Here is a 27,753-nt window from a genome sequence, read left to right on the forward strand (position 1 = left end):
AACAACTAACATTATTCCTGGATTTGGCCATAATATTAAGCCTAGTTCTCAGTTTGTAAGACATAAGCAGCCCTGGTTAATTAGAACTTGATTCTGAACTCCTTCATTAAGTGTCTCTATACTCTTTCAGATGTCATGATCTGTAATTTCAATCCTTCTCAAAAAGGATCTCCAACGAGTGCAAAAACTTAATCAGGAGCTCTTAAGAGAGCTATATAAGTTAGAAAATGTTCTTTTGGGAGAAGGATCCCTTCTTTTAAATAAATGTAAATCCTAATTTTTCCCCGCTGGTGCTTTTAATATCAGAAAATGGAAATAGGTATCATTGTTACTGAGAAGACAGTAGTTAATTCAAGTTGGATTTAAACTTCCATACTTTACTCAGAAGACCATTCTGTTCAATTCTGTGTCTGGTTTTAAACTTAACTGTGAAAGGTTTAATATGTATATTAAACCTTTCACAATTAAGTTGAAAACCAGCCACAGAACTTCCAATTCCCAAAACTCCGTGAGTTTTTTTCCCACCAAATGTTCAAAACAGCCTTCTGCCACAGAGATGCAGAAAATTATACAGTAGGCTGCCACAGAAGGTAAACTGAAGCAGTATGAACTCATCTGTTTTTGCTCCAGGGTGCACCTGAATAATTATAACATAAACAAAACAAAGTTAACATTTCTGCAAAGCAGTGATATCTGGCACCCAGCAGCAAGTCAGCAGATTTGCATACAGCTTGTCTTTGGTGAGAATATGATAAACTAATTTGGGTTGCCTATGCCATCTCCTCCTCCCCTTAACCCCAATTTGCACATAAAATGAAGCTGATCCCCTGAGATGCCCTGCTGTTCTAGCTGAAAAAGAAGAAATCGGCAGAAAATTCACAAACATTTTTAGAAAGCCACTCTATTGCCTCCTCACTAATATTTCTGGTGCTATTATATTTCATTTTGAGGATGACCAGTCCCGGAGAGAAATGTGTGGCTTTGTGGTAAAGTTCTGCATTACCATGTAACTGCTATGTATTCATGATAGACAGATGCCGTTTTCAAGCATTTAGCCAACCTTAGTTCTGTTGGCCTCAAACAAGCATATCTCTTGATTAGGAAGGAGGGCTACCACTAACCGGTAGCCACAGTAGTGAACCAAACATCTGAGGAACCAGACACAGTGGCCAAACAAATAGAGAAGATTGTGAATTCGGTGTACAACTCAAAAAGGGCAACAATCATCTGATTCTTCACAGCTGCTTCTGAAGGAGCAGATGTAACATTTGCATTGGACACACTCTTCATTCAAACTGGGAGTTAGAGATGCTTACATATGCACAATTTCCAATATCCTTTGCAAGAATCTTCAATGGAATACTCTTCGGATAGTCTTTTGCTTTCTCTTCTTTGATTCGACTGTCAAAGCAAACAGAAATTGAATTAACCTTTATAAATAAATTCACAAAACAGAAGGGACAATGCATTCATTATTTGCTACAAACATTAAGGGAAGACTTCATCTTTAGCAAAGGTAGCCAAAGAGGTTTGTAGGATCTTTCCTTAAAAAATGGTAACTGCCTTTAAATAGATAATTTTTCAAGCTATATCACAAATTACATTCAATAAGTATTCAGTCAAATTCAGTCACCCTAGTCATCTATCAGTCTTTCTCATTTGGCTTTATGACTGCATCTCTGAAGACCATAAAATAACCTCATTTAGACTAAACTTAGGGACCATAATGTCTCCACAGACACATTTCCCAGCACCTATCAGACTCTTTGCCTCACCTGACTTCTTATATTTTTCAAAAATATAGAAGCTGGCATAGTACAAAGCAAAACACCATCCTCAAGCATCAACTTCACTTTTAAGAAAGTACTCTATAAACTTTCTTCCAAAATAAAAGTAATGGGAAGTACATCTCAAAGCTTCTCCTTCTGTCTGTCTGTCTGTCTTCTTTGAAGAAATGTGCTCACCTGCCTGGAAAAAAAATGTAAGCTAGGATAGTACAGAGCATTCCAACAGAGTTGGTGGCAAGAAGTATTACATTAAACCAGTCCTTTATAACTGGTCATACTCTGCCTGGAAGTGCCCCCTCGAAAGCTGTTCAACAAGAACAGTCACATATTGTCAAAGTCTCAAATGTGCCCACTAGCTCAAAAACAAACTGGGCATCTCTGAACTAGACCCACTAAAACAAGAAACTGTCTAAAGTTTGATCTAAATTAGATAGACAAGATTTTGCAACAGCTGTTTTGAGTTCAAACAGGTTCGTTCTGACCTTGCTGGAAGTGTTCTGAACTAGAATGTTAGAACAGTGTCAGAATACTTCCAGTTAAGTTAAAAACAGCTGTTTCAAATTTAAATCTGAATATTTTGTGCTTGAACCTTTTCAAATACAAATTTTGCACCTGGCTACTTTGCACTGTCTTCCTAATATGCATACAGAAAAAGCAAAGTACCTTTGAAGGGAAGTGAACCACTTCTCTTTTTGCTCCGCGGAACTGAAATAATTAAGAACATGTTTTTAAACTTTAGCAAATCAGTTCCAAATGGAATCTCTTTACAGTATAAGCCAACTTAGATAACAGTTCAGAATACTTGGATGGAGTAGCAAATAAACTATCAGAGCAGAATACGCAAATCTGCAAAGCAGGGAGGCCAATAGGCAAAATCTCTTTGAAAATGAAAGATAACAAAATAAAAGAAAATAGCAGTAAACCCAGACTGCAATTTCATTTATATAAAAAGTCCCTCCTCTGGGTTTCCATCTAGAACAGAAATTTGTTTTGCTACTGAAATGCCACTACACAAAGTGCTTTGTGGGTGGAATATACTGTACACTCAAGAAGAACCTTAACCATATTGCTAGTTTAATTTTAAAAACTTTTATGATTCCCACACTCAACAAGCTGAAAACTACAAAGAGCCGAATTATATACTGAATGGATATTTTGGAGAATTTAATTAACTTCTATAGTATGTAATCATTTTCCCCCTATATTCTGCACTGGTTATGCCACACCTAGAATTTCCTTTTGACAGAGACTCCAACATTTAAAGTTGGACTATTTCAAAGTCAACATGACAGTCAAGCAAGAATATCTATTAAAACATATTTCTTCATTGATGCAGGAGTTCAAATAATAATCATAACAATATCATTATAAATCAATTATCTACTTTCTCAAACTGTGAAGTTGAATTCAATGAAACTCCTTAGTGTAAATGGATTGTAGATTGCAGGGAAAATGGGATAGATACGGTAGGTCACATAGAATGTTCTTTGTAGGTACTCATATAGTCACACGTAAATCTGCTTGCCTGACTACCAATTTATTTCAATATATCTATCTTGGTTGTTAAAATCCTAAATGGTATGAGACCAGAATACCTTCAAAAAGCAGCTTCTTCTGATCCGTAAACTGCCCTAGAACTTCATGTATATTCTGGTGTTCTACTGCCTTCACAAATTATTAGATTCTTGAAAGAGCTATGACATATTTTCAGCTATGACATCCAAGATCTAAAACAGCCTCCCAAGAAATGTTCCCTCAGCCTCTTCACTGCTTGATTGCCTTTTCAGGCTTTTAATGCCAAAAAATAGCTTCTATGACAACTTCTAATTGTTTATAAATTGGGACATCCAAGTTTCACTGATCTCTTCTACCTACTGTTCATCTGCACATATTGTGTCTCAAATTATTTTCTCCCATCCACCTATCACAAATAGTCTAGGACAGTGTTGTCCAAACTTGGCCACTTTAAGATGAGTGGACTTCAACTCCCAGAATTCCCCAGCCAGCCATGGGGACAACACTGATCTAGGTGGATAAAAGAAGCTAAAAAGACCTGGAAATATGGCAAAATTAGGTACTTTGATTTGAATTAGTATAACTGTATTCTGCTAAAAGTAAGTCACAACTGGGTGCAAACCCTGATCCTCATTCCAAATTTGCATTTGTACAATGAGGGGTATGGATCCACTTTTCTTTAAATTCCATCACTGAATATTAATTGTTCAGAATATAGTTTTGACACCGAAAGTAATTCTTGAGCACTGACTCAGTTGGATAAACGCAACAGTAGAGCAACCAATGAAAAGAATCTCTCATACCTGAAACTAGCCACACAGTTGGCTGTGGGCCATCCTAAAACAAAAGATCGATCCGCATTAGTGCTGCCCTCACAGACCTCTTCCATGCAAGATGCAGTCCACATTTCAGAGAGGCGTGCCTGGCTCTTCAGTTTGAAATGCAACTGGGACCTGCAATTAAAAAAAAAAATGCCAGGATACCTCATGGGAGACCACCGACCGGTACTAACCCTGCCTTTGCAAACAGGAGTTGCAATGGAAAGCCTGAACTCTTAAACCGTTTTAAAAAAAAAGTACTTGCTTGGAGAATCTGGTTTTATCAAACAAAATCTCACCTAATGCTGTAATCTAAGATTGGGGGCGGGGTGGGGGGCCAGGGGAAACACTAGCTAATTTAAAAGAAACTTCTTCAAAAAAGTAGAAAGTAGGGTCATGAAAAAGTTATAATAAAATGCCACAGAATTTTGTAAAGTCTCCTTTATTTATTTAATTTACTTATTTATTAAGCTGCATTCAAATCTTTAGGTGGAAAAGCAGCCTATAAATGCTAGTATAGAAATCATAATAGAAAACATATACATACATACACTTCCTCAGTTTACTGTCAGATATAATACTGGCTAAGGCAGTGTTTCTCAACCTTAACAACTTCAAGATATGCTGACTTCAACTCCCAGAGTTCCCCAGCCAGTTGTTAAGGCTGAGAAACATTGGACTAAGGAAATAACAGGGAGTAATAACAAGAGAACTTTCTATATCCTTATAGGGCATATATTCACATGCAGACGCATACACATACACAAATATTTAAAATCCCGCAAAGCATTTCAGTGAATGGTAGCCATATTTCAATATCATCCACAATTAGTCTACATTGATCAGTAATTCATTTGTAAGTTGCTAAAACCATCAGGGCAGCAGGCCACTGGAAAGTAGGGACCGTACATTTTATCTTTCCAGTGCTGAAGAATACATCCAGGTATCTTTATGCAGGATCTCAAACCATTCTGAAAATATACAAATAGGACAAACGTGCTTTCCACTCCGATGGAGAGCCATTATGCATCATAATGAATATATAAAATGTTTATGGTTGATTATTAAATTTTTGTTCATACTTTTCAAAGTTATCATTATTGTTAATACCACAACCCTTATTTCATACTACCAATGACTTACTAATAACATCAGGGTACTCTTTAAAAAATGGCGACTAACTATATTAATAAATAATCAAGAATGTTTCCTCTGGGCATTGAGCATAAATGGAAATCTACATGAAGTAAGCCTTCATACAGTATTGGGTTTGCTTGCCTCTGTCCCTCCATTTATAATGGAAGCTCACACAACTGCAAGCATGGCCCCTACAAATTGTCCTAGATTACAGTTAGAAGCCTTGCTTTAGATGTTGGCTATTGAACAAATGACAAATGGTGGCAGGAATGTTTCTAAAATTTCTAGAGCTGTGCTGCACTAACTGGCCACTGGTCTTTTAGGAAAGACTGAAATTCTTTTCACCAAATAACATTTCATTATGCTTATTGTTGCTTCCCACTTTAAATTACAATTAAACCCTTCTTCCTTTTGGAGGTTTTTACAGGTAGTCCTTGACTTATGACCATTTGTTTAATGACAATTAAAAGTCACAACGGCACTGAAAAAAGTGACTTATGACCGGTGCTCGCACTGATGACCACTGCAATGTCCCTGCAGTCACATAATCAAAATGTGGGCACTTGGCAACCGGCAGGCATTTACAAAGGTTGCCACATCCCAGAGTCATGTGATCATCATTTGCAACCTTTCCAGGAGGCTTCCAATAAGCAAAATCAATGGGGGAATTCAGATTTGCTTAACGACCGTATGATTTGCTTAAGGACCACAGTGATTTGCTTAATGACCATGTGATTTGCTTAATGACCACAGCAAAAAAGGTTGTAAAATTGGGCGCAACTCACTTAACAACCACATCGCTTAGCGATGGAAATTCTGGTCCCAACTGTGGTCATAAGTCGAGGACTACCTGAACTAATATCAGGCCATAGAGAGACAGGTGCAATCTGAAAAAGAAATCCAATTATTTATCCTTAGAGGTATGGGCATCTTCAAATTAGTTTAAGCTACAACATAGACCTAGCATCAACCACATCCAGCTCTTTAGGTCTCAAATATGAATGCATCTAAACTTTAAGGATTTCAGAGGACTGGCTTATACTGATGATGCTCTATTCTTCCAAAAACATTTAGTTAAAAGCAGCATTTTTTGCCCCAGAGAAATTGACAGCCACCCAAATGGCCACAGATGCAAACACAGCACTGCACAAAATTCACTGGCAGCTGTTGCCTGCATGATCCCCACAGAAATAATGGAAGACTCAAACACTTTTCTTCTATTACACAATTCCCCTAAGTTCCATTGTGGTAATTCCAAATCAATTGTTTCTGGATTAGTACTTGAAATTCTCAGGGGAGGGAAAAAACTGATGCAAAACCCTAAGCCAACACCTCAACATGGCTTTCACAGATCTATGCTCAGTGCCTCACTAATCTGACCATATCCTTTTTATACAGCTTCCATGTCTACTCACTCAATAAGGACAATAAGTGGTTTACGAATGCAAATAGCCACTGATGAAGCACATCCAACCAGTATGGGGCAGAGAAATATAAACATAAATTTCTTGCAACCTATCAAGGATTTACTCTCTTTTTAGAAAAACAAAGATTGAAAATTCAAATGAAGCCCATGCACTCCAATAAGTAGATGTTACAAGTAGGGGTTCTATGAGGTAAGTAGCTAATTAGAAAACATGTGTGAAGGGCCCCTACTTTGCTTCATGGAGTTGTCTTGATCCAATCACTGGAGCGACTCTCTGAGAGGGGGAAAGCAAGGCCCTCCCACTCAGTGACTGCAGTCTAAAGTGTGGAAACAGGCCATTTTCCTCCTCCTGGCCACATGTGCAGACCACTGAGGATTCCCACAGTGATCAATTCACACATGGCAGCTCTAATGTAGAACCAAGAAGTGGTCTCTTGCTTCATGAAGTTGCATTAAAAGGGAGCTTTGTTGAAGCCTTAATTAAAGTACACCACCCGAGGCTTCACATTTGCTTATTATGAGGGCTGAGGCTAGCAAGGTCAGCTGTAAAGACCAGAGAAGATCATTATGTAAGCAAGGGGTGGATGTCCTCTGCATTCCAACCTGGGAAATTAGCAGCCAAAAGTCCATTTCCACAAAAGAGAAAGAAAGAGACTTAGGATTTAAATTCTGAGCACTGACACACTCACATATACATAGATTTCTATATTCCGTAGACACTGATCTACCGATATGACTACTGCAATAACTATTAGCCAGTTACCGAGTGCAGGGTCAAATATCTGGAGAATTATGAAGCCATGTCTCCATGAAGTCTGATACCTATTAATTAGTGTCATCTTGTATTCTTCCACTTCCACAAGGCCAAGGGAGGCTCATTAGCCCTTAAAGGTAGTAAGGGGCAGAAAGCAGAACAACTGACTGTCTATCCCCTCTTGAAGGCTGGACAGAAAATTGGTAGGTTGAAAAGCACAGGGAAGCCTTGGTCCAAAGATATGGCCTTCATATCTTCCAAACTGATGATGATGGAATGAGTCTGTTCCCTTGTCTGGCATTCTAACTTAGTTTGGTTTTAACAAAGCTTTGTCTTCTGGACAGGGCTGCTGCAGAATTTCTCACCTAGTAAATGGACTGCTGCTCAGGATTGGAAGATCTGATGTGAAAGTGGGTTCACCTAAAAAAGGAACCTTAATGCTCACGTGAAAGTTCCAAGAGGAAAAAAAAAAGGGCAAGAGAAAGATATTTATAAGCATGCAAATCAGAGAAAATACCAGTTCTTAAAGTAAGAACTGTGAAGAACAAAAAATGTCTGCACTGGAAAGATCATCCAGTTCTGTTAACATAACAATATTTTTCACAAAGTAATTGAGTAATACTTTGGTAGCAAAGCATGTGAAGGGACAGGACTCTTGTGCTTACTGCTCCATTGGATATAACTAGTTATGTGCTTTAAGACATAACTACCTGTCATAAAACATCAGTGGCTGATTTTTTTCCCCTAGGGAAAAGCAGCTTCAGGAATAGCACTGGAACAAAAAGACCTCTGTTCAAATGACATTGGAGTTCACCTATGGAAAGTTAAAACTGGAACAGGCAAAGCAAGCAAATATATAAACCAGTTCTTATTTAGTCTGAAAAAACAAAACCCTGGCCTTTACACCGATACTATCTCAGGAACAGGTTTCTTGGAAGTCCAGTGTTTTGAAACTATGTACGTTACGTTTTGTCTTCCTCATGTCTCTGAATTAACAGAAAATGTTCGGAAGATGTTCCTAAACAGAACAGAGCTTGAGTAAGCTGTTTGTGTGCAATCAGGCTTGACACTGATCTTAGATTATTCATTTGACCATTCGCAATTAATCAAACTTACAAACTGGAACTCTGACATCAGCCTCATTGTACTGTAGTGTTTATAGCTATAGACAAACCTGAGCCACAATTCATATGCAATTATGCATTAAAAAAACCTATGAAGAAAAAGACATAATGAAGCATCTTCCTTTGTCAAGGATCAGGAGTGGTGGGCTGAATGTATATCTTGAGCTTGTGGCCATGCAGTCTTCTCTAGGAAAAAGTAATTATGCAGACAGCTGGGGACAGTCAGAATAGATATATTCTTCCATGATTATCTGGGGGGATAAACTATCCTCTTAGTAATCTACTTGTAAGTTTCATAAAAACATCTGGATGGCCACTGTTGGAAAAAAAAATGCAGGACTAGACAGACTCTTGAATTGATCCAACAATGCATTTCTTATTAAGTCAGGCGAATGAGAGTTGAGCATACCATGAGAACATGGGGGACAAGCCATAAACACAGCCCCTCCATCATATTTAATTATATGTAAGATTTGATGTGTATTTTTCCAGTGATAATCTCAATTGGCAAAAAAAGTCAAGAACAAGCTGCAAAAGAAACATTCCTTCCTTTCTCAACATCTTCCCCTCTGGTTTCAGTGGTGAATGGTCAATGTAGAAGTTAAGGCTACTTGGGTTCCTCAGTTAATTTAATAATCTCTGTTTAGTGAATACCTGATTACCCATTATAATGGTGCTGGGGGGGGGTGTCTTATATGAAAGGATATGGAGGAAATATGAATAAGCAGTGCTCCTAATGATACCTCACCTCTTAATCACAGTTATGCATGTAACCTGAAGTTACCAATGGACAGCTTTTCTGAAGCCCCGAAAACATTTGTAATTGTACAGATAAATTCAGAATCTAAGTTCTTAGCAGAACATAGCTAGACTCACTTTCTTTGCAAACCATAAAAGGATATTTCAATTTCCACTAACTTAAGACTGTATAAGGCCATACAACAGCAACAGAAGAATTGTTTTTTTTTCATTAAGCCTCAATTTATAGTAGTTACTAGCTCTGAAGAAGCATTCTCAAAGGTCATGTTAGACACAGATAAATGAAGGGGCTTTTTGAAGCTCCACATTCAACTACTTAATAGCACTAATCATTTTATTTCAGAGCCAAAGAAAGCAGAGGGAAACAGAATGATGACAGCCACTGGAATCCTCTGAGCTCCCAATCTCATGCAAGTTAATGATACAGAATTTCACATTGCTTGATATTACCTTGTGAAGAAGCAAAAACATTTCACAGCATTCATCCTTTTGCCCTCATCACAAAGCAAATGGGGCATCTCTCTTTCTTTTTTCAGATGAAGAGTGTATTGCCTAGTAATGAAAACCCACACAGAATAACAAAGGCTATTAACTTTTGCTAACTAGTCTCCCAATCACCCAAGCTTAGCATCCAACGATAATCTTCTGCTTACATCTAACATCCTGAATAATTAAAATAATAATTAAAAGGAGATTAAAAGTCAGTAAGCAAAGCAAAGCCATTCTGAACCTCTCACAAACTCCATAAAATAAAATGCAGTAAGAGTTGTTGAGTTATCAAGAAGGGATATTCTGTAAAAGAACTTACTTGGGTTTAGCAACCACAAGGATATCAGTAAAGAGGAACAGGTGTCGTTCCTGAGTCTGCAGACCTGTCTTCAGTTGTACGTGCCCATCCAAAAGGAATGCTCGAGTTGGAGAAAGGAAGGACTGTACCAGCGGACATGTCTCTGGACTGATTGGAGAAAAGCAGCCTTCCCTGTTACAAAATCAAAAGAAAGATACTATGAGTCAAACTGGACTGATTTCTTAGAATATGATGCTCTTACCCATTTTGGTATTCTACAGTACTTCATTAATTCACATGCATTAATTTAAATGATCAGCATTTATAATTTATAGGGATAAAGATTACAGTAGATCCTTACTTTGACAGACCAATGGGGGGAGCTCCATTAAACCAAAATATCTGTTGAATATGAGTAGGATTTTACACATGGATCTTTTACCTATGTGTGAAATGGCAAATGGATTTTTATGCATGCATAAAATGGCAATGTACAGGGGTTTCATGTTTGCTAAACTGGGGTTCATAAAACTAAGAGTTAATCAGTCCACACTCTTGCAAAGTACCGAGGCACAAATGAAACTTGAAATCTGACCCAAGGTTTATCCTCTATATATTAACATTTGCTGGAGGTGAAAGCTGGTAGTTTAATTCCACTATTTTCTTCCAATTTTTCCCTTCCCCAAAGTTATAAAGAAAAACTTCCTCAAAGCCAGCCAGATTCCAATCAAACTTTGATTTAGATATTGCTACAATAGGGCATGCAAAATCAAGTGTTATCATTGGAACAAGCCAGTTTTATACATAACTTTCCTTTCCTTTTCTTCGCTTGCATCTGGCTATTGTACATTGCTTCCAGACTCCTTAAACCTCCCTTGCTCACTCCTGCTTGTTGGAATGACAGCAATGGGAACAGCTGGCCACCCAAAGAATCTTTCAGGATCTGGGTAGAGAGACTCATGCTGTGTTTGGCTCCTTCCTAGCTTCACCATCTCAGTGTTTGTTACAACCCTTGCTGAGTGCAGCTGGAATATTCAGGGGGTCTAATAATATTGCTGACTTGGGAAACCCTAACAGCTGGTGTTGGAAGGACATGAACTTCAACATGAGCATGACTCACATTCACTGGCAGAAAGGCAGCTATCTGCAGCCGCCTTGCAAGTCAGCAATAATCCAGACTTATCATCTTATGTTTCTGCTTTGTAAAGAACACAGTACTTTATTATTTCATAATTCTGTTACAAATGTTCAATTATCTACTGGCTGTTTCCACTAATAAACAAGTGGAAATAAATGACTGTGAGATAATTCTGTAGATTAGTATCTATCTTCCACACTAGATACAGAAATTAAGTAAAATAATTAGATTTGTATTGAAAGTGCACTTACTAAAGTTTGATTTGGATGCAATCTGGCATTTCTAAGAACTGTTAAGAGTGGATGTGATCCTGCCTCCTACATGCTATGAATCCTTTCTAATTTCCTTCAAGTAGAGAATAAGGATGTTGGGAATCAATAAATACTGCCAGTTGTATTTGATATGACTCTCTTCTCAAGATCATAATATGAATTAAGAGCAGAGACAATTATTATGGAATTTGCTTAGACAAAACAAAAAAGCTTCTAAGTGGCCCATGCATTTCAACAAGAAGGTGTGGTTGAAACCACCTATATTAAGAACCTTACAATTTCTGTATCTGGTTCATGACATTAAGATGAGTTGCCACGTTTTTTCTGGTATGCCTCCTGTGTCTTGAGGAGCTGCACAGAAATTCAGCCACTGAAGATCTATGGCAAAGATCTATGGTGATGCATTCTCAGGAGCACTGACATTCTTTGAATACTTAATAAATAGATGTACATATATCTATTAATATTGCTACATTCATATCCAGACTTTCTTCTGGGAGCTCAAGATAGTGTACGTAGGTGGAGGGCTCCCCTCATTTTAACTGCACTAGAGAAATGTTTAGCCCAGAGGATAACTAAGCTGCAGGTGTGATGGGGATTTGATTCCGAATCTCCCCAGTACCAGTCCAAAACCTTAACCACTGCACCACATTGACTCAAATAATGATTTTTTTCCCTTGAAAAACAATTTGCTCATCATTCATGACACTCCCCTACTATATACAGCTATAAGGGTATGTAAAGTTTGCTCTAGGTCAGTGTTTCTCAACCTCAGCAGCTTGAAGATAGACTTCAACATGAAGTTGAAGTCTATACATCTTCAAGCAGCTGAGGTTGAGAAACACTGCTCTAGGTTATAGTTTACATGGGTCAATAAGGAGGCCTAGCAGGCTTGGACAGTATCCTGCATATACTAAACATGTAGCCTTAGATCATGCCACAGAATCCTCTGCAAGACTCTAAAGTTTCATCACAGACGTTTAAGGATTCCTTGGCAAAACAAGGTCCAATTCAGAAGCGAAGTCCACATTTTGAATCAGCATATATTAACAGGGCTTTTCTGGTTAGTCCTGCCCCCTGCTGTTACAGTGCAAAATCTTCCTACTGGATACAAAAGCATTCCTGACCTAGACATCTGTTCTATTTACAAGGATGGCAGTAATTTGATTTATTGAACTTGCATTTAATTTAATTGATTTAACTTGTATGCCACCTGATTCTCAAGGACTCTGGGTGGCTAAGGACCACGCTAATGGGCATAGCCCATTACATGCCAATTGAATCTGAAAATATCATTTTTTTTCCAACCAGCCTAACAAAAACTGCTGCAGTTCAAAATATGCAGTAGAAAACTGAAAGTGGCAATCTGAAACGCTATCCTCCATTACTGCTAGAATCAATGTTAAAATACCCTTCCCACAGTCCTATATAAACTGTTTCTTATATACTTTCATTCCCATTATACACATACAAAATTTATGTTTATTTATTCTGGGTTGGGGGTCCTTAAGCCAAATCTTACATTACTGCCCTTATCTGTCTGTCTGTCCATCCGTCCGTCCATCCATCTATCCAACCATCCATCCTGTTTAGAGTTAGGATCTAACTTTGTGTGACAGCTAAGGACTTCTAGACTTAAAACTAATTCCAGTGCTGTACTTTGATGCCATCTAGCCAGAATCCAAATCCCATTCATCGATCAGAAAAAGGGTGTGGCCATCTTTAGCCTCAGGTGTGTTGTTCACAAAACACTGGCTTTTTGACACAGATTGTTCACCAAACAAAAATAAGGCTGTAATACCCAAACTAATCATTCTCAAATAGCCCCAACTGACCTCTTTTGAGAACAAGCAGACTCTTACTTCAGAAACAGGAAGTATCCTTAAATTACCTTTATTATGGCTTCTTTTTTTAAAAAAAGTACACACACAAAGTTTTCTACTGCTTCATTTGTGTTGTATCAGGGCATTCACTTCAGATTATTAAAATCAATAAAAGTCATTTGTGTCTCAGGTGAGAACTCTGGTTTGATTTGTTCAATGATCCATTTCTTTAGTTTCTTGGTGTTCTCAGGAACCTTCTCCAACACCAAAGTTCAAAACCATCAATATTCTTTGTATCCTGCTTCTCAAAATCCAAAGTTTTGCTTCCATAGAGTGTCACAGGGAATCCCATGGATTGCACTTTTCTGATCTTTGTAGGTATAAACACATCACAGCATCTGAATATCTTTTCCAAATGTGACTAGCTTAGCTAGGCTGAATACATGGATTTTATCTGAAATTCTGTGGGTGTGATTATTCCCTTCCCTTGTTCACCCTATATTACTCTTTTACCAATAATCTCCTTTATTATACCTAAACATTTGGCTTCATTGGTTTTAAAGGGATTTTTTTTTCATTAAAACCTTACCCTTTCAGGATTGACAGAAGATTACTTAAATTCTGTATTTGTGGGTTTTGGGCTAGAAGAATAAAAGAACCTTCCTTTTTTTCTCTCCACCCCACACAGCTGGGCTGAAGAGAGAAGTCCTAAATAGAAGGACCAAGAACTCCCTAGCTGAATGACTAAGGGTGTCCGGAGTTTCAGCCTGATGGCAGCCTACTGTAATAATATTTCATTGGAGAACCACTGGAAAAAGGATTCTGCTAGGGAGATTTTAAATTATTCCCTCTTCCAACTTTTTGAGAGGTGGGCGGTATCTAAATTTGAAACATAAACAAACAAACAAACAAACTTGTAATACATTAACACATAACCACTCAAATTTCAGACACTATGTCAGAAGAAGTTAAAACAGCTTGAGAAGAAGACAATTGATTATTTCTATATATGATAACAGCAGCAAGGCCTTTATATGCACAAAGGTGGAAAGACTTGACATTATTTACAATGGAAGAATGTATGTTGAAGTTGATGGAGTTGGCTGAGATGGTGAAGCTGATGGCTTTGATTAGAGAAAAGACATGGAGTAATTTTAATGCTAATTGGAAGCCTTTTTTGGACTTTTTGTGTGAAACAGAAAAAAATGCAATTATGTTGTATGGATCTGATGACTAGAATCAATACTGGACAATAGAAAAAATGAAAGTTATATTGTAAACTTAGAGTAAGAGTTTAGTGTAAATTGTTACTTATATCTGTTGTGACAAAGTCAAAAGTCATTCTTTTTGGTATTTTTTCTTCTTTTCCTTTCTTTTTTCCTGCACTTTTGACTTTATTTTTTTCTCTTCTTTTTCATTCTTTCCTTTTTTCATTCTTTATCTTTAATATTAGTTTTTATTAGTTTTTATTGTTCTTATCTTAAAATCTAATAAAATTATTTGGAAAAAAAAGAGAAGACGACAATTGAGGCTAAAGACACAATTTTGTAAACCTAATTATTAAAAAACCAATAGGCAGTTTAGGATGCCCAGATTATTGTAACACTTGCAGGATCATAAGTTTTGATTTTGAACATATATTTAAGTTCTTGATGAAATAGGAAGGCTGAAGGCTGAAGGCTGCAGGGGGGTTTAACGTCATGGGCGCAATGAGCTGCTGGGATGCATATGAAGAGATGTATAGAATAAGTTTGTGTTGGTTGTGCTATGAAAAGGATAACACTACTATACATTAAAAACATCTCAGAAACAACCAGCAGACTATTACAACCACATGGTATCACCGTAGTACACAAACCAACTAAAGCCCTCCAAAACATCTTAAGTAAATCAAAAGACCCAGTAGCCCAAGAAGAAAAAAACAGGAGTCATCTACAACATATAGTTGTATGATGTAACAGCCACTATGTAGGACAGACAGGCAGAAGACTAGCATCCATGAACACCATTTATTCATTCATTCATTCATTCATTCATTCAGTTTATATAGCTTATTAATTAGCAGTCAGAAGACATGATGAAAACTCCTTAATCTCACAACACATGGACAGACTCAACCACAGTTTCAACTGGGAAACTGTGAGCATCCTAGGCCAAGCTAAATCCAAAAATGCTAGGGAATTCCTGGAAGCTTGGTATTCAGACAAATCAGCCATCAACAGACACAAAGAGATAAACCACATTTACACATCATTCAAAAGAGACATTAAAAAGCTAAGAAGGAAACAAAAAAAAACCAGTACACAACCTCTCCAGTAGCCTAAACCCAGATAAACAGGGATTATCACCAGACCAACAATCAAGCAGGAAACAATACCCTAATCAAGGAACTACCATGGAGAAAACCACACCCCCACCAACACTGACAGGGCAAGCTACTGTATATAAACAGGGAACAAACCCCATACCCACTAGCACTGATGTTACCTAGTGGGGTAATGAAATGTCTGCAAGCAAACAACCAATCTCAGAGAGCACCAAGGACTCCAGAGTTCAACCCTAAGCTACAGATATTCTCTTCTATTGGAACTGAGCAATGTTAGAAGGTGCATGAACAAATTTTATTTTTTAAAAATCAGAAATACATTACTGAAGATGAGGAGGAAACAAAGGCAAAAGGTGGAGTTTCTGTATTAGACAGTAACATATATGTTACCATAAAATGATTTCTAAAAACTTTTTCCAAATATATAATGGAAAAAGGGATTGAGATGAACTAGTACTTAAAAAAAAGAGAGCATACTTGCTTAAAATAAAGCCAAACCAGTCAGCATATACAGAGAACGTGTTTACTAGTCAAGTACCTGCACACTTACCAAAAAAAATAAATAAATAGAAGCAATAAAATCAGTACAACTTTCACCTATCAGTTCAGCCAAATGAAGTCAGTAATATCAGTGGTCTTAATGACCAAAACCTCCCTTTCCTACTGTTTAATTCATCCTTGCTCTCTCATTTATTATTTGCGCAACTGGCAGTTCTCATGCTATTGCAATCATTAGCATCTGAGTTCCAAAATTAAAGATGGACATAACGCTGCAGCTTTTGATGTAATCCACTGCTGTTGTTCCCATTCAAACCATTCTGCCAACTAAACTATTTTATTGTGAGAACACAGAAGACAAAGCTGCTAGTTTCCAGTATTAAGCCTAAGCCCACGTGTAAAAGACTATTTTCCTCTAATTTGGTCACAGGGACAGAAGGAAAAGAAAAAGAAAAAGCACAGAAAACAAAGAATGCAATTCAAACAATTAAAAACCACATCATATCTTCTGCTATCAATATACTCTCTCCAAGAGAAGAAATGCTTAAACTTTTAGGGAATACATGTTTAGGCACGGTTTGGAGAAGGCAGGATAAGGCTCTCGCCCACAGGCCAGAATAGCCAAGTCCTGATTGACTGGTGGTTCTCTGGGAGTTCTACACACAATAAAATGGCTGTGTTCCTAGATCCAAAAGTAATCAAAACAGCCCCCCTCAATCTTGGGTACTTTTTATACTGGATTCAGAACGACTGGGAGACAGTCTAACTGTCTGGAAGAACCCTGAATACCATAAGCTCAGGAGAAGAAGAAGCATAAGCAGAAACAAATTCTTATTCACTTCATCTAGTCCACAGGAGATACCGAGAGGAAGCAGAAAAAACTGAGTTTGAATGGAAAAGGAAGTCAATCTTCTTCTGCAAGATATTAAACACATCCAGATAGGGAGCAAAATTGGATGCAAACCTTTTAAGCCACTCCGCCACATTTATTAGTGATTTACAAACAAAAGACCTCATTAAAGGAATTAATTATGGAAAAATGAAGAGCACTGGCTGTAAACAAGGAGTTTGAATCAATAAATCATTACCCAAGTCCACTTTGAACAAACCAGATCTAAAATTTAAATACATTTGCAACTGCTAGGTTATATTTTCCAACAGCAGCTGAGGCTTGAAACGGAATCCAGGATACCTTACCACTTGAAAGTTTACCGCAGCACCTGGAAATAACCCAGAATCCAGGCACACAATTTGATTCCACGGCACATGGCATTCAGCCAATAAAAAATTACTCAGAGAAACCAGATTGTATGATGTCATTGTTTTTACTGATAATTTTGGCCTTAAATATGACTTCTTCCTAATTTCTGAGATTAAGTAAATCTGGTAGGACCATTTGGAATTTAGAGAGCATGAGATGGCTGTTCACAAGAAGCAGTCACAAAGTGCCAATAAATCAAAATGTTCCTTGCCATCCTTCTGTCTGCTCACCCAGCAGAATGTTCCTCTGAGCACATTTACAAAGAAAAGCAATTGCCATCCGTTTTTATTTTCCTAAGAAAGCTTATAGGGTTCAGGAGCGTACTTAGAAATAAAGGTGACACCAGTAGTGCTTTACAGCATGACAACTTTGTTTCCTAATTAAATAATTGCTTAAAAAAGATTTTAAAAGGGGTGGATCAGGAAGTTGTCCATGTAAATATTGGTTTCCCTTCATGTCTTCTTAAAATATAGCTATACAGATTAAGAAGTTTAAGTCTTGCAAAGAACAAGGATTTCCATACAATACAGCTTCACAGTAAAGCAGTCATTCTGACTAAATTAATTCCTTTGCAATCTTGTTGTTACACAATATCCTGACCTCTGACTTGACTACCTGGCTATTTAAGTTACCCTGAAAGAGTTTTCTCAGGTGGCATGCAATTCCAAGAATTAGCTGGTCTGTGATTAGTATTAAAAACCTAAAATCAAATATTAAAAACGAAAAGAAAATTTCAAAAAGGTGTTCTCCTAGAAGTCATTATAATGGAAGCACTAAACAGCAAAGAGAGAAAGAGTCCATGCTATGTCTGGAGTGAGAATAAACATGGTGATGTCATCTTCTCGAGAAAGTTAAAATAGAAACCAATTGTGCAATAGAGTTCCCCCCATTCTTCTAAATAAATGCCATGTTTTTATTATGTGAGCTGTGCATTAATATGTTTATTTTCATCCTGGGATTTTAATATCTCCCACTAGATGGAACAATAGCAAGAAATGATGATGTTAGTAATCTAATGACACAATGCTTAAACCAAAGCATTGGCGGTACATGTACACCCACCTATTTGAAACTGCTGGCCTCCTGCAAGTTGGGTTACAATCCACAAAGAATGGAGAATAATGCAGTGAAATGGAACAAAAGGAACTGACAGAAAGAGGAACAGGACAAGACTTAGTCTGGACTGGGTACCGTTGCATTTTTAAAAGAAGGAAGGATGATTAATGACTAACCTGAAGTGTTTGGCAATAATATTATTTCTGTACAGCAGATAAAAACACGACTTATTTCCATATATAAATGGAATTTATACATGCTATAAAAATATAACTAAATAATCTTAAGAAAGTCATAATTCCATGACTTGTTTCTTCTCCCTCAATATAATGATTATAATATTGCTATCACCATCAACTTTTTTTAAAAAGCAGACTCTCTTAAAGAACACTAGAGTAAACTAAGGAAAATTTTAGGAACACCTGAAATCCATAACACATTTACCACGTTTGAAGCAGCTCTTTTTTTAAAAAAAATGCTGACTACCATGCAGTCTTTAAAAATGTCCTTTGGGAAGATCTTCATTTCCTTCATAAACTTTCAGAAATAAGGAAGCGAGTAACATCAGGGAACACACAAAGGCTCAGTGTTGGGTGAAGAAAGGAAACTAAATCTCTCATGCTTGCAAAGTCTCGGCATTAATCAGAAAGCTTTTGTAAAAAGAGGTGCAGTTTGGTCAGTCCATCAAATATAAAGCTGATGTATTTGCTCATGGTTTCATCAAGGCGGATACCTCACCCATGCAGAAGATCAATAATGAAGCCCAGCACACAAGCAACTGATATGGGACACAGAACACCGGCTGTACGATAGATACAATCAGAGTACAAGTATATCAAGCATGATATAGGAAGGACAAGGAGAGTCTAAACCAGCAAGAAAAAAATAGGGAATGAGCTGGGCCATACTACTCTAATTGTTAGGGTACAATCATTTTAAAACAGGAAAGACATGCATATTCATGAAAAAAACATGGATTTTTAAGCATGTTTTCTTACTCTTAGACAAACCATACTCCACTAACAATTCCAAGAACTTGCCTCTTATTACTTTTATTTCCACTGCTTACAAGCAGGTGATAATAAAACAGTGTCCTAATGTACAGATTTAGGCTCCAGTTAGTGAAAAAGCTAGGTTTTATACTGTACAGGTTAGTATGAAAGAGTATTTCATGACTGATTCTGAAGGTGTTTGCACAATGAACTTTCATTTCACTAGACCAGCGTTTCTCAACCTTAGCAGCTTGAAGATGTGTGGACTCCAACTCCCAGAATTCCCCAGCCAGCCACGGGAGTTGGAGTCTACACATCTTCAAGCTGCCTAGGTTGAGAAACACTGCACTAGACAGATGATTTCATCAAAGCCTGGGATACAACTTAGGAGCTTTCTTACAAGAAATAAGTCCCTTCCATGGCTTATGACTACAAAAACAGAACAAATAAATTTCACCTCCTACAACCATGCCTGGGTCATTTGCCATATTGGCTGCTAAGGAATGATTGGCCTGGTGCAGCTAATTCACTGTTTCCTATAAATTCACTTACAGGAAATAGTGAATCTCCTCCAACCCAGCTCCCGTCAAATGATCTCTATAATGAGTTCTTCTATTCTGTACATCAGTGACCCTCCATATTCAGCAAAGGTTATCAGCCTTGGAAGCAAGCCCACAAAATCAATCAGCCCACCTATCAATATGAGCCAGTTCCCGACATGTGACAACAGGCAGGCAGGTAAGCAGGCAAACTGCTATTAGCACACATGGATCTTACTATTTGTTCCCCTAACAACAATTTTTAGGCAACAATTTTTTACTGTAAGCAAGTAGCTATTTATAAGCTTCTATGTTCCATAGGATGTGCTGGAGACAAGAAACAGAGAGAAAGAAAAGGTTGCTGCTTATATGTCCTGGTTGGATTTAGAAGTTCTCAGTAACCAGCTGCATGCCAAAGTAATCATTATTTTAAAGTAACATGGAAATCTGACTCCCACTTTGGAGCACAACTTTATCCAAAATGCAAATTCTACTTTCTAAGGGTTTCATGCAAACAACTTAACTAAACTCTGAAAGAGAAGATATGAATTTATTTTATATACACCACTTACGCCCTTTCTAACTGAATACATTTCAAGCAGCTATTTAGTGAACTAATTTGTATTTTTAGCATCCCTATAATATCAAAGGGAACAGCAGGTGTATTATACTACTAGAAACTTGAGGAGTCTCAAAGGAATCAAAACATATCTAGAAGCTTTTGAGAGGGAAGAGTTGCCAACTGAACCTCCTGTTAAAAAAAACACACACACATTTTCTTTTTGGCAGTGGAAAAATTGTGATGGGAAGAAAAAAGATGAAGATAAGGAAAAGAAGAAATAAATAAATAATACAATAACTATACCTACATTTTGGGGGAAAAAATAAAAACGTCAAAACATGTAGAATGAATTGGAGGAATGGACTTTGCTTCATTTTAATATATTTATATTTTCCCTGAATTGGAACTATATTTTAATATTTGGAGAAACAATGCCAGCAAAGAGGTGAGTTGACTAGTTTGGTTTGAAAAGTACAGCCCATTACTTGAATGTGTGAAGTTAATATAATCATTGCTGAGTCATCACGGATCATTAACTAACAATAGGAGACAACTGGTAGGTGGCAATCACATCATGTGAATCAGGGTTAAGAACCAGGAACTAGAAAAATCCTAGGAGATACAGAAAGAATATATCTCTGCTTTCTCAGCACTGTCACCATGGCCTCCTAAATTCAAAGCAACATCTAATTCATAATTTTAAGTCAGAGTTACCACAGCAGCAAGGAAAAAGAATATGAAAAAAATTGTGCTTGCATTCCTGTACTTATCACTATACACATTCCACCCTAAGACTATTTCTCTTTGGTAGGGCACCAGATGATTTCTGGTCCTACCTGGATCTTTGAAACTCTCACCCCCAAGCACTGGCAACAGATCCTGCTTAAGCTGAACGTGTTAAATTACCCATCGGACATTAAAGATACAATCTGGACAAGTCATGTACACTTGCAAATCCATAAACTGGATGGTTGCAACACACTTATAACTGAACATCTGTAATTATTCTTTTTTTCAGATATATCAATGGGAATCTTAACAGCTGTAAACTCTGCAAATTATGGCACATGCATGGGGGGGGGGGAGAGGATGCTTTTATCAAAAATCCTGAACTATGACTAGAAACTACTTTCCCCCATGGTCCAACCATGAAAATATTATGTTAGAGCAAGGCTTCAACTGAAATCATTTAAACTAACATTTCCATATCAATACTATTCTATGAATAATTTTACTCTTTGGTTTTTGCAATTTGCTCTTCTGCTTTGAATTTAAAAAATTATATGGGGGATCCATCACAAGCCAATCTATATGACCATAATCTTATCACACAAGCTAAAGTTGAATTCAAGGGCTGAATGAACAACACATTCCACCTTTATTAGTTTTAGTACTGGTTCAGTTCTCTTATTAAACCATCTGCATTAAACTTTTTTTTTTTTTTTAATGTGAACCAGTTTGGTCTAGTGGTTAAGGAACCAGGCTAGAAACCAGGAGACTGAGTTATAGTTCCGCCTTAGGCATGAAAGCCAGTTGGGTGACCTTGGGCCAGTCACTCTCTGTCAGCCAACAAGCCGGTCAGTCAATTCCTGTCACAATCAAATGGATCAACACTCAGTTGATCTGAAAAAAAGCAGACCCTGTACCTGCAGGAAAATTTAAAAAAAAAAACAAAAAACATTAAACATTTTTTATCCTGCATATAGTGCTGTGTGATTTTCTTTCAGTAGTCATTACACCAAGATGACATTTTGAAAAAAGAGATTATTCTGTCAAGCAGATGGCTGCCTTCATTTTGTTATTTCATTGCCTAATTTTCAGATTCACAGAACAATTCCTCCAAGAAGAAACCTTCAGAACATGATTAATTCAAGATTTGTTTGAAGAAATGTGACTTATACACGTAACTAACTGGATCTTAGCAACAAAAGTGAGTTCTCATTATTAGTAGACTTCAAAGTGCTGATTAGTCAATGCCATCTGTCTAGATCATTTGCATTTAGAGCTCTTATACTGTTCTGAACAATTTAAAGAGGCTTGCTCACCCTCAGATAACAAGAACAGTAGAATGTAACAAAAGTATTTACTACTTTTATTTATATAGCACTCAGTGCTGCAAGAATATACAATCAAATTTCACCCAAGATGTAAATTATATTTCATCTAACATTGCACAAATATTACAGGATCATATCCACTTGGTTCAGCATTGAAGTTCTTGGAGCAGCTTGGGCATTACTAACTTGCATCTGTGCAACCATAACTTAAATTTTAAAAACATATTTTAAAAACAACGTATGTTTGACTAAGGATACTCTTTGCACAAAGAGGGCATGAACAAAGGATGGCAAAGAGGACATCATGGAACCAACTTCTGCCATCTCTCTGTGTGTATACACTTCAAAAGAGCACCTAGACAGACCTTTTCTTCTTCTTTGCCATATATTACGAACAGCATGCTTGAATCATAGAAAGTGTATTTCTGTTGATACTTTGGTTGACATACTGTTTCTTCTCTTTCTATATGGAATGTTTATCAGTGTTGTAAAGCTGACTCTGGGCAGTGTACAATATTAAAATACAAATTAAAACAAGAAAAAAAACCAGAAAAATAAAACTGTGAGCATCCAGGTCGAGTAAAGCAACACACACTCTTACACAAAATGTTCTCCAAAGGGTCCACCCACCCACTTGGGGGAGAAACCAGGTTTTAAGAGCTCCTTTGAACAAGGTCAAGGTAGAGACCATACAGATCTCTGGGGGATGCTGTTCCAGGAGGCAGGCACTGTTATAGAGAAGGCCCACTTCCTGGGTCCCATCAGATGACACAATTTAAGTATAGAAATATATAGTCTCACAAGACTCTAGCTCTGAATCAAAAGCAGCTGGGACCCAGAAAGGAAGAGTATCTGGCTTTGAAACATTGGCAGATCAGAAGAAGCCATCCTTGAAATGAGATTTAAAAAGAAAGAAGTTCAGAGACTTGGGGTGGGGGATAAAAACACATGAGGAAGGCTGAAGGCCTTCAAAGTGCAAGAAGGAACAAATGAAAACTGAAGCAGTAAAAGTGAGGAAGTATTAACTTATCAGATTTATAATCACACACCCCTTTCATTCAGGAGATCAAGGCAGTGTATACAGCGGTCCCTCCTCCCATTTCCCCCACCACAACCACTCTGTGAAATAGGTTGGGCTGAGAGTGTGTGATTGGCCCAAAGTTACCCAGTGAGCTTCTATGCTGAGGATGGACTTGACCTTGATTCTAGTTCTAGAGAGATTCTAGTCTCTCTAGTCCTAAAATCATACAATTGTTGAGTTGGCTTCCCTTGCCAAGTCTTATTTACTTTCCTATCCACTTGCTCAGTCCACCTCCTAACATTTACACCACACTAGCTTTCGTGGAAAGCATGACATATCACAATGCACTTTTGATTCCTTATTGACCAACTACTCTTATCATAACTATTTTAATCACACTGAATATCTACACAGCTTGCTGGCTATGGAATGTAGAAGTTGTGATCCAATCCAGAACTCTGTTTGGGAATGTATCCCTATTGTACACCTATTTTTCTTGGGTAAAACTCATCTTGTCCATGAATGGAAAATTCTTGCCATTTTCTGGCATTTGGCAGCTTTTGACTGTGAAGCACTCAGCAATGTAAACCTACTCTTCACTCCCTAGGTAAATCTAACTCCTTTTGATTTTAATTGCACTTCTTAAAAATTACTGCTAATGGGTACTTTTTAAGTCCTTAAAACCTGAACTTTGCCCATCAATCATATTTTTGTGTTTTTATTATATAATTGACAGATAACAGATAAACATATATTGTTATACCTCACAGGTGCTACATTTAAATAAATGATTTTTAAAAATGCTAGATATGGAGCCAAGCCCTGGAATCAGTTGATTGTTATCTCTGGGACAGACACAGAATTAATCAAGCAAAGAAATGGAGGATTTGGGGCCTGGACATTGGTACTGGGCAGTAGGATAGAGTGAAATAATGTTAGGAAAGAATCACACAATATGGACAAGAGTCTGTGAAATTGGAAGAAGTCAACACCAAAGGGACTTGAGATGGAGAAGACAAGAGAGGACAACTGGTGCCTGGATTCAAGAACAAGTATAGGTTTTCAGGCAAAGTTAATAAATGATAAGGTCTGTTCTTCTGAGGAGAGCAACTAATCACTACCTCAGCAATGAAAAGAAATCTCAGAGAGTTTCTAAACTTCTTGATTTAGCTAAAGACACTCATAAAAAGAAGAAGTAGAAATTGCCTCTAAGGGGTTAACCTATTAGGTTAGTGACAATGTTAGGACTTTTTTTCCCGATAGGGGCTTTGGATTGGCTAAAGCAAAGGTGGTTTTTTTTCCCTGAGTTTACTAGCAGGACAGAGACCTGCAATCAAATAGCCATTTGTCACAGACTGGAACCTTTTCTGAAAACTCCCTTAACATAATAGAGGATAACCTTTTAAATTCAATCAAGAAGAACGTACATAAACAGTAACAATTAATAGCCTTTTCTACCACAAACTTCCTTTTTTGGTTTCCAAGATGCAGTGGGAACTTTAAGCTAAGAATTTCAGGCTATGATTATGAAAAATAAAGCAGCATACACAAGTGAGGGAGCAAATTCTAAGGCATCTATTCAAAAATGTCAATTGAATTCAATGATGGGGGGGGTAAAAAATAATCACGTTGCAACCAACAACATTTCCAGACAAATAAACACACACTGTTGTTTTGATATGCTGCTTTGAAAAAGTTACAAAAGAAAGTTTCCAAATTTTCAGTGAAGGTGAAAAATTATACTCATATAATAGTCAACAGAAAATACACAGAGAAAGAAAAAGGAACCAAAGTTTTGTTCTTTTAAGGATAACTAATCCTTTTGAAATCTTATCATCAGCAGGATCTTTTCAAGTGCTAAGACTGCCCAATTCCAAGAATGAAGATGTTCTGCTAACAGTGGAATTTTTTTTTTTTAATAATTCAAGTATTTTCTGAATTTGAGGGGAAAAAAGCAGTGTTTTGTGAACGTAAACGTATTGAGTTTCAAGTTATTTTTAATTTATTTACTGGGGGGGACAGCTGTAGGCCCCTTATCCAGAACATATTTCTGATTCAAATCACATCTCTTTTACACACATATACAAACAGGCACACACACAGAGAATTATTTGTTCTTTTAAAGTATTGGTTATTCCCGCCTGAAGATCTAAATCACAGATTCTCAGGTTCTTTTTAAATAAAAGAGGTAACTTAATCATCCTTCAAAAATGTTACAGAAAAGATGATTGGTACTTTCTATAGCACCTGTCTGCTCCAATCAGACAAAAGCCCATCAGTAGTTTAAAACCGAGATTTTGTCATCATTAGTTTGCTGGTGTTGCAACAGAACAGCATTCCCCAACCTGGTGTCTATGCTCCAGTATGTCACAACTCCCATTGGCTGGGGATTCTGAGCCTTGTAATTCTAATATATCTTACTGACTGATTATGTGCCACCAAGTCAGTGTTGACTCTTAGCAACCACAAGGATAGATTTTCTCCAAGACAGGATGTCCCCAATCTGGTTCTTCAGGGACACCAAAGCTGCACAAATCACCACTGTAATTTAGTCCATCTACCTTGCTACTTGTCACCCTATTCTTCTCTTCCCTTCCATCTTTTCCCAGCATTACAGATTTCTCCAGAGAGCTAGATCTTCAAATAATATGTCCAAAGTATGATCAACTGAGCCTGGTCATTTGTGCCTTGAGTAAGAACTTTGGGTTAATTTGTTCAATGATTCATTACTTTGGGTTTTTTGGCTGTCCATGATATTCTCATGAGTCTTCTCCTACACCAAAAAGTAGTCTTACTTCTTCAAAGTCCAACTTTTGCTTCTACAGAGTGTCACAGGGAATACCACTGCTCGCACAATTCTGATCATTGTAGGTATAGACACATCATGGCATTTGAATATCTTTTCAAGCCTTCATGGCTACTCTACCAAGTACTAGTCTGTAGCAAATCTCTTGACTTGAAGCTGTTTCCTTCATTGTAGATAGATGATCCTAAAAGGCAGAGGCCATCCACTACTTTAATATATTCATTGTCAATTCTAAGGCTGGTTGCTATACCTGTCGTCATTACTTTAGTCTTCTTTATGTTTAATCTTAGTCCCATTTTTTTCACTGTGCTCCTTCATACTAGATTACTAGAGCTTGCAGATCCTTTGCCGGTTCAACTATCAGAGTAGTGTCATCAGCAAAGCACAGGTTATTGATATTTCTTCCTCCAACCTTAAAATCATGGTCATCTTCTTCCAATCCAGTTTCCCTCAATATATATTCTGCATATAGGTTGAATAAATAAGGGGACCATATATAGCCTTGTCTCACTCTTTTGCCAACCTGGAGCCAGTCTGTTTCGCCATGTTGTCCAGACTGTGGGTTCCTGTGCCATGTACAGGTTTGCATGAGGACAATGAGATTCTGGGATTCCCATTTTTCTAAGCACAATCCATATCTTGACATGACTGACACAAGCAAAAGCCTTTCTATTAATCACTGAAGCACATATTTGATGCCTTAATGCATCTTAAGGCTGCTATGCTCCAGTTGTGTAAAAATGTGTAAAATATCTCAGGACCTAAAATAAGAATCTAAAACCCAACATCATCAACACCAGCAGCTGGAAAAGATTAGAACCATACAGAGAATTGGAAATCAGAGTTTATTATCAAATGTCTCACAAAAATTGTGCAATAAAATTGTTATGTCAAATGGTGCTTTTCTATTCTCTAAATGTATTGCCAATTCATGTCCCAAGACTATAATGGATAGTTCTCTATTTTTCCTTTTTTAAAATGTGCTTGTTAGAAAAATGTCAAGGAATCTACCGTTCTGAGCAAAAGCTTTCCAAAGAGTTACTTTCCTGTATGTCCCAGTTAAAGCCAACTTCTGCTGTCAGTCAAATTCAGACTTTTACTTGTTTGTTCTTAGTGTAACCATGAAATAATTTTCCCTACTACATTAGAAAATTAACACTTCAGCATTTCAACATAAACCTAAAATATAATTGATTCAGCAGTGTTTCAAAATTCAGTCATAAATAAAAACCCATTTCAACTCCTACCTTCTAATGGCAGCAATTAAAAGATCCCCAAGTTATTTCTTCTGCTAT

The 27,753-nt window shown here is 37.3% G+C and overlaps 1 protein-coding gene across 2 annotated transcripts in view; it reads right to left on the minus strand.

Annotated features, from left to right (window-relative positions):
* ARHGAP20 (Rho GTPase activating protein 20) overlaps positions 1–27,753 on the minus strand; it is a 79,966-nt gene that overhangs the window by 22,246 nt on the left and 29,967 nt on the right. For both annotated transcript variants that reach the window (XM_015888543.3, XM_025168333.2), the window contains exons 3-6: positions 10,129–10,299; positions 4,106–4,255; positions 2,451–2,492; positions 1,317–1,401 (exon numbers count right to left, since the gene is read on the minus strand). In XM_015888543.3, coding sequence (XP_015744029.1) covers positions 1,317–1,401; positions 2,451–2,492; positions 4,106–4,255; positions 10,129–10,299 — 448 coding nt within the window. The remainder of the gene's footprint in view (positions 1–1,316; positions 1,402–2,450; positions 2,493–4,105; positions 4,256–10,128; positions 10,300–27,753) is intronic.

The sequence above is a fragment of the Python bivittatus genome, unplaced genomic scaffold (genome assembly GCF_059951505.1).
Source record: "Python bivittatus isolate LINGU-HERP-01145 unplaced genomic scaffold, Pbiv_v1 ctg000340_np1212, whole genome shotgun sequence".
Lineage (NCBI taxonomy): Eukaryota > Metazoa > Chordata > Lepidosauria > Squamata > Pythonidae > Python > Python bivittatus.